This window comes from Vidua chalybeata, chromosome 1 (genome assembly GCF_026979565.1).
Source record: "Vidua chalybeata isolate OUT-0048 chromosome 1, bVidCha1 merged haplotype, whole genome shotgun sequence".
NCBI classification, from domain to species: Eukaryota; Metazoa; Chordata; class Aves; order Passeriformes; family Viduidae; genus Vidua; species Vidua chalybeata.
The window spans coordinates 93,813,120-93,824,554 of NC_071530.1; the positions used below are offsets into that span (position 1 = coordinate 93,813,120).

An 11,435-nucleotide genomic window follows, 5' to 3' on the forward strand; every position below is an offset into this window, starting at 1 on the left:
AGAATACAGACATATCATCTCAACATTTTGTTTTTTTTCAAATATCTATGAAAGTCCAAGAGCTTTATTTGACAGAGCTATCTAAGATGCAAAGGATCAGCCCAGGTTACTTTCATATGAGTTTCACAAACTTTGGTTACAAATGCAACTTCAGTACATTAAATACCAATTAGCTTTATCAAGATAAACCCAGGATAAAGCTCATTGTGCTTTTTTTTCCTTGGTGTTTAGTTTACATAAAGGAAGAGCCGACATACAGGGCTTCTCAACATTCACACATGGGTACAATTGGTAGAGGGTGGTGTATCTATCCGACTTTTATTTTCCTTAGCATCATTCAGAAGTGACTCATTACCAATCTGGCATTTGAAGACTTGTTTATAGGCCTTCCTAAAATTTTCAGATAGAAATGCATATATGATTGGGTTCACAGAAGAATTGCTGTAAGCCAGGCAGTGTGCAGTTACCCTGAAGAGAAAGGAGGCTTGAGTCAGTGGGAAAACTCCAAATTCAGCCCAGAGATGGATCACATGATGAGGCAGCCAGGAGATGCCAAAAACCACTACCACCACCAACACAGTCTGTGCTGTCTGAGACAAGGAAAGGAAAACACATATGTCTGATGAGCACTCAAAGAATCAGCTTTAAACCTACTTCAAAATTACTGTTTGGAGGAAAAAAAAAAAAACAACCACAACAAAAAGTATATTGAGAGGGAACACACTGCAATATTCGTTACTAATTTCACCCCATTACCTATATGAGCTTTATTTTGCATAGTGAATTACTGCAAGGAGAACCCCAGCCTTGGAAAATGTCACAGTAAACAGCAAATGCATAACTTTCCTCAAAGGTGAAGAATGATGTTCCTAACTCCCTACACAAAAGTTTAGCCTTTTCTGAAGTGGACCTAAGCCTGTTGTAAAATAATGACAACAGGGGTCTTTGGGAAATCTCATCAAGATCTAATGAATTTTAGTACAGTACACAAGAATTCCTGATTAAAATTTCAAGAGAGATCTATTATGCATGAAGGCAGCTGGTGGAAAAGCTTAGAGCTTGCTCAAGTGCTTACTAAAGTAAGCTTTTTGGAAGTGTCTCCTTTAAACACAGAACTTCCACAGAGTCATACAACAACATTCTGGGATACAACAGAAAAAAAAAAGAAAAAGTGAGGGCTTGAAATTTCTGATGACTGCACATTGTCAAAACCAATCTGGAAATTGAAGTTCACCACCAAACACTAAATTAAAAAATGGAACATAAAATATCCTCAGTGTTGCTTCCACACTACTTATGAGAGGACCATCAATTTCATTAGATCCATTCAAAGCTCCAGAATCAGTTGGTAGGGTCCCTTCAGGACCCTGCAGGTGTTCTGTCAGGGCAATGGAATTTGACTGTCAATATTTTCTTTAGTTTTCACCTACTTCAGAAACAGCAGTTAGAACTTTGCAGTGGCCAGAGCAATTAATAGCTATTCCTCTACCAAGTGCCTTTTTCAACTAAATAAGTCTCCAAATCAAAGTCTAATAATAATTCCAAAGTGTGTTATGTCACAAGCCATTATAATTTCTAAATTAACAATTTATAACATAATTTTTGCAATAACTTCACATCCAAAACTAACCCGGGGTCACAGAGTGATAAATATTGCAGCATAGAAAATATGTAGATTTTTTGCTAGTTTATTGAACTTGGTCTATACTTCCTGAACTGATTAATGCTCAGTAATAATTAAGACTGGCCTATCTAATCAGAACATGAGTTAGCTTAGAAAAACTTATGGAGAAAACATTTTGATTTCTGTGGCAACAGGCCAAAATAATTTATGACAGATGCTGTTGTTGGTCAGTATAGTCTCACAACAGAAACCAAAGAACATTAAATCTGTAATTAATATAATATGTTTAGTCTAAAGCAAGCATCTGTTTTCATAAGCCATTCCTCTACTTAGCCCTATGAAGTTTAAATCAGTTGCCATTAAAATGGCCACAGAGATATTTTCTTTTTCAGGTCTTATCAGGAGAACATGTTCTAACAACACTGCATAAATTAAGAGCAGTTTATTCTCTGATTGATGAGTTCAATGGGTTAATATTCCAAATAAAAATGAATTTTCAGGATACCACATGCATAATTACTTCAAAAGCAGCATTTAACTTCAGTTTGTTCAAAATTCTGAAAAAAATTAACCAGCAAAATCATTGACATTCAACAGGCTATTGATGCACCTGAAAGCAGAGGGTGAAAATATGTCTCTTGTAACTGTTACTTAAGGTATTTCATATCTACAGAAGAAGCAATTTTGTATTAGGAAATCTCACAACATCTGCTTTATCCTATTGTTCCTTCTAAGCCTAACTTCAGAGCTTACTTTTCCAAAATCATCACTTTGTCTTGCAAGCAAGGTACCACTAAAGAGCAGCTCTTTTTTACCTACTGGGAGCTTGCTTAGGGTTTCTTATTAGCAAATAAAACCCACCTGAAATACAATACATTAATTTTGATGCTTTGTGACCAAAAAGCATGAAAAATAGAATTTAGGCAAATTAATATTTTTCATTATTTTTTCCACACATGCAGCAAATTTATTTTAAGATTCTGCTACTAGAATGTTCATAAAGGTTTGAATAAAGCTAAAAATATATAATTACACCTGAAATACATTCTTCACAAGACAGTCGAAGGAAAAGAAGAAAGACATGGTAACCAGAGAGAAGCACTAATACACTAATGAAGACAGAGTCACTTTGAATAACATGAGTTAGGCCTTAGGTTTAGAAACTCATCTTCTAAGGAAAAAAAAAAATCTGGACTGCTTTTTGGGTTTTTTTCCTCTTTGGCTACTGAACCCTGATACATTCAAGCAGTCTTGATCAAATCTGTGATGCTTTATCCTGAAGCTATGAAAGTTAATTCCTAGTCAAACCTGCAATTTTTGAGAGTTAGTGGTTAGAGGAAATGCAGAGATATTTCCAGCTTGAGAATAATTTAGATGAGAGATGACAATGTACAAAATGTCTGAAAACTATACCTTTGGCCTTGACAACATTAAATGCAAAAGTATAAATGTAAAGTATTTTACTGAGTCAGGGTCATAATGCTTTTAATTCTATGAATCAAAATAGATTGAGTAGGATATTTAAAAAAAAAAATAGAGAATGCATAAATGAGAGAGTACTTATTCCCTGTTGAGTCCATGTAGATCTCATTTACATTGCAGGCACTCTCCATGCCCATATGAAAATAGTGATCAGATCAAATGAAGAGCTATAGCTCAAGGGTTTTTTCCTCCACATCCATAAAATGAGAAGTTACTCAAATGATCACTGTGGTCAAATTGGCTCAAAAATCACAACCACTTTATATTAACTGACAAATTCTCTGTTTAAACACATCTTTCAAATATTGTTCTAAATCATGATGCTTATATTCTTCTTGAAAGACATTTCATGATTCTAATTGTATCCAGTACATAGCTTATATCTTGAATGTAAATGAAGAAAACATTGTGTGGAAAATCAATAGAAGAATTGGAGAATCATTAAAAGTGTCCTATTAGACTCTTACTGGGAAGCATAATAAATTTCATTTTAAAGGTCCCTCATACAACCTAGGAATTATTCACTAAAATATTACAAAATCAGCCAGTTAAAAAACAAATTAAAAATCCTATGATTTACAAGTCAGGGGAAAATGCCAGTGAGAAAAGAAAAGGAAAAAAAAAATTAACACAAAAGACAGGTTGTCTCCCTGTGCCTAAATTTCAGATGCTCTGAAGTTCCAAATACAAGAACCTCAGGTATCAGGTGATGGCTTGATGCAATGTGATGGAAAACTTGGATCAGAAAAGATTCCAATCTGCTAAATTCAGAGGGACACTGGACATTTCATTAAATACTTAATTTTAATTTCTTCTCTCTGTTACATCTTTGGCAACAAGTACCAAATGAGCTTAGCCATAAAACTGAAATACACACAAATGAGTATTTATCGTGAATGCAACATACCTTTTTCTTGGATGCTTCTGACTTCTTTGACATGTTTTTCAACTTCTTATGCAGATGATTAAGAACCTGAAAAGATTAATTTGCATCTCTTTATCATATTTCCCCAATTTCTATTCAAACAAAATTCAAACCTGTGTATCTTAGAGTACTCTTGTGCTCCACTACTGGATGATTCACTACCAAACATCACTGGACCAGCTTACACATTTCAAACATGCACAGTAGGAAAACCAAAAGAATTACATATGTGAGTCAATGTGAACAAAAACAAAGCAGACCACAACTGAATTCTTACTAAAATATTCAGATGTATTACATAACAAATACTTATCACAAATTAACAAGGAAATGGATGGAAATATATCTTGTACATAGAATTAGCAATCTCTCTTCATCCATAAAAAGTCAAAGACTTGGTTTGGAATGACCTTTAGTGTGTGTAACATAAGAAAAGTGTATGTTTTGAGTCAGAGCTTTTCTGAGTCACCTGCATAATTTGCTTCCTTTAGATGGATGCTTGATTAGTATAATCAAGATGCTGGCACTATTTGATCTTTGAAAGAAGCATAGGCTTTCAAGAATAATTTATACTAAAATGAGATACGACACATGAGACATGACACATGTCACATGAGGCATGACCTTTCACAACAATGTGATGATACTCACCATGCATCTTTCACAAGCCAATTTTAAAAATACGTCACAAAAAGGCTCATTGTCCAAGAGCAGGGTCCAATTTTTAACATTATCATTTTGGATAGAGATCTTGGGTTGGGGAAAAGGGTCCAAACTCAGATTCTTTCATATAATCTGGTGCCATTTTCTCTGTGTTCTTTGGGTTACACAGCAAACCACTATCAGGACAGACATCAGTCAAGATGATCTAGAGACTTTGGCATTTGAGTTTTATAGACATACATATTGAATTAAAAGAAGTAAGATGGTATTTGTGAATATCCGGAGCTTATCAGCAGACATAATTTTTTAGATATCTACTCTTAGCTACCAGAGAACAACCAGCAACAGTAAAAATAAGAAATTACTTATAACCACTTAATATTGTAAGTGCAGTTCATTTGTGTCTGTCCGTGTACTCACCCTGCATGCATTTCCTATTTGGAAACACTATCCAGGCCACTTCTGGGGGCTACCCCAAGCTAAGGGAAAGGAAAATAAATGGGCTTTCCCCAAGAAAGTCCCATTTTGACTTCATTTCTTTCTTCTTCAGTACGAAGCAGGCCCAAAGGAAAGGACAGAAACCCAGCAGAACAGGGAGATGACTGTCTGGCTCACAGACTTTTTGTTCACCTCCCATAGCTCTGTAGGGACATGCTGAATTGCATCAGTGCATCAATGAAAAACATAAAACTGAAAAAAAGGGCATGGGAGGAATGCAATTAAGTTTATGTCCCATCGCTGCTGCTTCATCTATCATACCCTCTTCACATAACTTACAGTGATGGGCTGTTTCTACTGGGCCTTTGCAAATCCCATCACTTGCCACCCAGTGATTGCACTGGTCTGATTCTCCCTCACAGCCCAAAACTAAAGTCAGATAAACTCTTCCCAGAGATCAGAACTGCAAAATAGTTTTAAAGTTACAAACATTTTTTTCTTCTGTTCTGAAACTTTTAGCCCAAAGTTTTGCATTGTATCTCTGTCCAGTTCCAAGAAAGATGCAGGAGACAAAACAGGTAAATTGGATATTTGAGGGGCTTGGGAGGTGGTGGAGGAGGCTTTTGTTGTCAATTTAGATTATAACCTTCAAATGAACCTTATTGGCTTCCCCTCTTTTGGATTACATACACATTTCATAAAACTTGCAGTGAAAACATATTGGCTTCTCATAGTATTTTTCTAGATGGCATGAAAAGTAGCAGCAAGAGAAATAGGCAAAATGCAATTACTTATCAACAGCAGTGGAACAGCTCTCAAAGACCTACACAGAATGCCATGGAGTATTAAAAAAGAGCCATGTTTATGCACAAACACTACAAGGCAAATCAAAGACGCTCTCCCCACTACACTGTTCAAATTGCCTCTTCTCTAGGGCAATGACTAATCAATTGTTCCTCTAGCAGCCTGAATAAACAATAATTCTACAATGTGCCTCTTACTATTTTCAACTCCAGCTTTCGTGTACCTGCTGTTCAGAGATCAGCTTCCCTTTTTCTGGAGATGAGGGTGAGGTGCTGTGGTAAGAAAATTATCTTGTGTAAGAGACTGTAAGGAGACTTGTAGGGTCTAGTCTGGTACAGACCATATGACAATGACTACCACTCATGACGTTTGGTAGGCCCTCGGTTCTACCTACAGATTGATGTATTTTCTTTTCTTTCTTTCTTTCTTTCTTTCTTTCTTTCTTTCTTTCTTTCTTTCTTTCTTTCTTTCTTTCTTTCTTTCTTTCTTTCTTTCTTTCTTTCTTCTTTCTTTCTTTCTTTCTTTCTCTTTTTCTTTTTCTTTTTCTTTTTCTTTTTCTTTTTCTTTTTCTTTTTCTTTTCTTTTTCTTTTTCTTTTCTTTTTCTTTTTCTTTTTCTTTTTCTTTTCTTTTTCTTTCTTTCCTTCCTTCTCTTTTCTTTCGCTCTTTCTCTCTGTAGCTTTCTATATCTTTCCCTCTTTCACACTTTCTCTCTCTTTCTCTCTTTTTAAAGTCTTTTAAAATTATTCTTTTCCCCCATTTGTTTCAGAAACTGCACTCAAGATGGCTTGAGAGCCCTGACTGAGGACTTTGACCAAATCAAGTTGAGAAAGAGACTTTTCCAATACAGGAGTGAAAAAATAATTTCAACTACCTGTGCCTAGTCACATAGTCTACCAAACATTATGAAAGTTTGAAGTCTACACTCTTAAAAACCATATTTGCTATCTGGCATTTCACTGACCACACCTTCATTATCAGCCACTGAAAATCATGGAGAAGGAAAGCCTGCACAAGGTCACTATCTAGTAAGAGTGAACTTCTTGTTTTACAGATAATGTAAGCATTACATTCTGAACCACCTTTGTAGTATGAACCTGATTGAAACTCAAGTGCTATTGCCTGCAATCTATGTTTTAAAGTAATGTCACTACTTCTATCATCACAAGAGATCCTTCATCCTCTTTCAATTAAGAGTGTGTGACTAATGTGTCGTAGCTTTTATTTTTCTTTTTCAGTGAAGTTTAATAAAGTTTTCCCGTTGCTGCTCAGCAAAATTTAGGATATAATATCCAAAGCCAGATAAGCTTGTATTTTATGTTGAGGCTGTTACTTTTTATGGCTTAGTTTTAGCCAAGTCTGTAAATCATACATGACATATGTTCAGAATGATAGATAATAATGGAAACATTCTTAAGGCAAGACATATTTGTTTTAAAGAAAGCTTTTAACATTTTGCACCTATAAAAGGAAATGTTTGCTAATAATTATAGGTGTCCAACCTAAAGGTTTGATTGAAAGAGGCCTGACTTTCAAGGAGTGAATCCTTGAAAAATGGAGGTACCCAAAATTAGTTGTAACATTGCACAACCCTGGCAGATGTCAACTGTTAGAAGCTGACTGGGAATCATTTATCACTTTACCCTTTAAGGACACACTATTTAGAAAATGTTATAGCACTGTTACAAAACACATACAAAAAGTCAGCATTACAAAAATACAGCAAGTAAAATGATAAGCAATAAAAGAGTCAGAACACAAGGTGTCTGTAAGTATGCAGTGCTGAGACTCAGCTTATCACTCATAATCACTGCTCCTCCCTCTGACGTAGTAACCTTCTTTCAAGAGTAGTTCTGTGAGGCAACAAAAGCTGTTTTCCTATGGATTTGTGACTTTTTTACGGTGGTCCCAAAAAGATGTGTCTTCTCTGTAAGTTGATAAGACCTCTTCCGTTATGGCTTGTCTGGTGTTTAACAGCGGAATGCAAACCGACTCCTTAAAAGAGGGAGGGTAATGGAGACTCTCCACCTTCTTCCTTGTCTGCTTTTTTCACAAAACTAGAGAAGTATCCTTAATTCTGATATTTTCACTCCTCTATCAAAAATTTGCATTGAAACTGATGTTACTTGTGGAAGAGAGAAAACAGGTAGCTATACACACAAGACAGAGTATGATCTCATAAATCTCTGCCTGAAGAGCGTGTATCACATGAAATATTTTGGGAGGACATTGCTTCCAAATACCTGGCACTACTTCAGCACTTCTGTACTTTGTAACAGCATTGTTATCCATGGGAAAAATACAAACCTCTGCTAATACTATACGAATGTGAAGTGAGACAGAAAAAGAACTTGGCTCCCTATTAGAGTGCCTAAAAAATGAGACTTTCAAACCTGAAAGTTCAATTGCAATTTGTTTATGAAAGAAACAGAACAGCCTTAAATGAGTCTGGAAAAGGCAAAATATTCAAATAGAGAAATGAGTCTCCTTTGTCTTAATTTACTGCAGCAGAAGATTGTGTTATCTCGCTGATCCACAGTTCATGAAAACCAGTGAAGTCCTTAAGAAACTAATGCAGAGATTAATGTCTCCTAATGTCTACAGGCTGAGAGAGTTGGGGTTGCTCAGCCTAAGAAGGCTCTCCCTGTCCCAAAATATTGCAGCTGGAGGTTTGTCAGTGGCTCCTAAAGAGGGCAGGAGTGAGTCTTTCGATGCAGGCTACAAATACCTTTGATAGCTCTGTACAAGTCACAGCACTTTTCAGGCTGTACCAGCTACCTCCCAGCTATCTTCTAAAGTTCACCCCTTCAGGTTAGCTCCTCCAGCCTGACACCATGGCAAGCAGGATCACACATACAGGCTCAAAACACATCGCAAAGCCAGGGTGAGACCCTAGCCTGGCAATAGTTTAAGCACACGATTTTATTGTAATTTCAAGTGGTCTTGAGTTTTCTAACTTGTTCTTGGGTATATTTTTCACATATAGTTGTTTTTGTTGGCTTGGAGGGGTTTTTGTTGCTTTTTTTAAAAACTACATATTAATACTAATATTGAGAGATTTACTTCTGTAGAGGTGCTTTGTAAGTACAGAGTGTGTTTTATTTACTATGCACATATTTAAGCATAAGTTAAGCATATTTGCTTTTTTAATGCCTACACTGTACAGGACTATGCTAATTTTGAAAGATTTCTTTTTAATCTTCTCTCATATAATTAGACTTCAAAGTCCAGTACTTAATGCTGAAACTGAAGATGCTTTGGCTTTGAAAAGGGGAAGAATTAGCCACTGAAAGCCCCTGTACACACATTCTGTGGTGTTCTCCCCACAATGTGTAATACTTTCTCCCCGCAATGTAGCAGTAATAATCCTACTGCTACAGCTCAGTCATATTCACCACAGTAGATGAAATACCAGTGTATTCATTCAGGGAAAGCAGGATTCAGTTTATGTATGAAAACTTGTGTTTCTTCTTCATTTGCCAGGTTGGATTTGTTCCACTATGAACAGCCATTTAGAAATGTTGTCCTTTGTGTTCTGCTTGCCTTGGTTTCATCAGAGTTGGACAACACTACAGCCTCAATTTGCACATGACAATTAAGCTGATGTAATATATAAAACCGAGCAGAACATAAAATTACTTGTTCAAATTAAATACTTCAGGTAGAGCTATTGAACTTGCCAGTTGAAGAACTGACTTAAGCAGTCCATATTTGTAAGAGAAGTCCTATCCTCTCAAATGTAAATCACTGCTTAAGGAGAAACTGAAGGCAGCTGGCACAGAAAGAGCAAGGTATCAGCAGGTAGCAATTGGTGCTTCAGATCCCATTTAGCAGCAAGCAGAGGATCATACGCTGAAGGCTGCAATTATTACTCCAGAAAAATGTGACAATTTGCTTAAGCAGGGAAGTCCTTAAATACCCATATTCAGGCACCCTTAATTACTGCTTTTTCCTACCTGGGTTCTCACACTCTGCTCTCTGGAACCACCTGTATTTGCCAAAGTCAGAGGTAACTCTCTCATCAACTTCAACTGGGGCAAGACATGGCACCACAGGGACCAGACAGCATGAAGCACATTTTACTCTTGACACCAAAGAGATAATTTTTGTCACTTTCAAGTGCACTGCACATTTTAAAGAACCACAATGCTTCATCTGAAGCTTGAACAACTTGTTGCTTTGTTGTACTTTATTGAGTCAAACTCCTCACACAGCACTGGTGACAGAGAAAGCAGCAGAGCACTGGGGCTTAGCATTCTGCAACAAGGAAATCTGACAGGGAAACCCCACTAATTGCCGGAACACCTCTCCCCACTCATCCCATGCAATCTCTGTTCTGACCTGTCTGTGTGATATTGAACATATGTTATCACTCCTTGGACATCCCTCAGCTATAAAACCTACCCTCTCCCTTTGTGGCACAAATTCACCCCTGCTGCTTTTTCTCCCACCAGTGCCAAGTCCCTCCACATGCCCAGAAATGGCCCTATGGCTCATGGGCACCTTTTCCACCACTGTGTCCCTCCCATCCTTTTACACTTGCCCCACCTTGGCATAGCAGAAGGAGATGAGCAGCAGTGGGAGCAGATATCCGAAGATGAATGTGCAAATCACATAGACCTTCTTGTGGCGTGGGTTGGGCCAGAACTCCCAGCAGAAGGTCTGGTTGCTGGCCTCGCGGTGGAAGATGCGCTGGTGGTGAGCCACAGGTGAGGCCATGGCAAAGGAGAGCGCCCAGATGAGCCCCACACCCAGCATCGCGTTGCGGGGAACACGCAAGGCTGAGGAGCGTCGGGAGTGCACAATGGCCACGTACCGGTCCACAGACATGGCTGAGAGTGTGAAGATGCTCACCAGCATGGAGATGGTGAAGAAGTAGTGGATGAACTTGCAGATGAAGGCTCCCAGCACCCAGGTGGGGAGCACATAGACCGTGGACTGGAAGGGGATGCAGAAGAGCAGGTAGGCCAGGTCAGCAATGCTCAGGTTGAGGATGAAGATGTTGGTGGTGCTTCGGCGCTTGCCTGGCTTGCTCCTCGCCAGCACCGTGATCACCAGGGTGTTGCCCAGCACCCCCAGGGTGAAGATTAAGCCGAAGACGATCAAGGTGATGAAGTTCTCGATGCCGATGCCGAAGAGGGGCTTCCCCTCCGCCTCCGGCATCCCGGACAGGTTGAACTCCCCGCGGAGCGTCTCTGCCGCGGCTCGGGACAGGTTGAGGGGCTCCGCCGGGGGCTCTCCTGGCTCCATCCTTCCCCTTGCGCGCCGGTCAAAGTTTCCGCGGGCAGAACGCGGAGCCGCCGCTTCCCGGCACCTCGGACCGCGGCGAGCCCGGGGCAGCCGCCCCACCAGCACCGGGCGGCGCGGAGGGAAGGGCGGAGGTGCCGCCGCGCTGGGCGCAGCTTGCGCCGCCGGGAGCGGAGCCGGCGCGGAAGCCTCGCCGCCCTCCGCAGCAGCGCTCCGCCCGCCTCGGCTGCGGGGCCCCGCGCCCCCGCCGCCGG

At 39.2% G+C, this 11,435-nt stretch overlaps 1 protein-coding gene across 1 annotated transcript; it reads right to left on the bottom strand.

Moving 5' to 3' along the window:
* Window positions 1–272: 272 nt before the first annotated feature.
* GALR1 (galanin receptor 1) lies at window positions 273–11,184 on the bottom strand. The gene is made up of 3 exons (XM_053956635.1): window positions 10,483–11,184; window positions 4,014–4,079; window positions 273–590 (listed from the first exon to the last, which is right to left on the bottom strand). The coding sequence occupies exons 1-3, from the start codon at window positions 11,182–11,184 to the stop codon at window positions 273–275; spliced, it is 1,086 nt and encodes a 361-aa protein (XP_053812610.1).
* Between the last annotated feature and the right edge of the window lie 251 nt (window positions 11,185–11,435).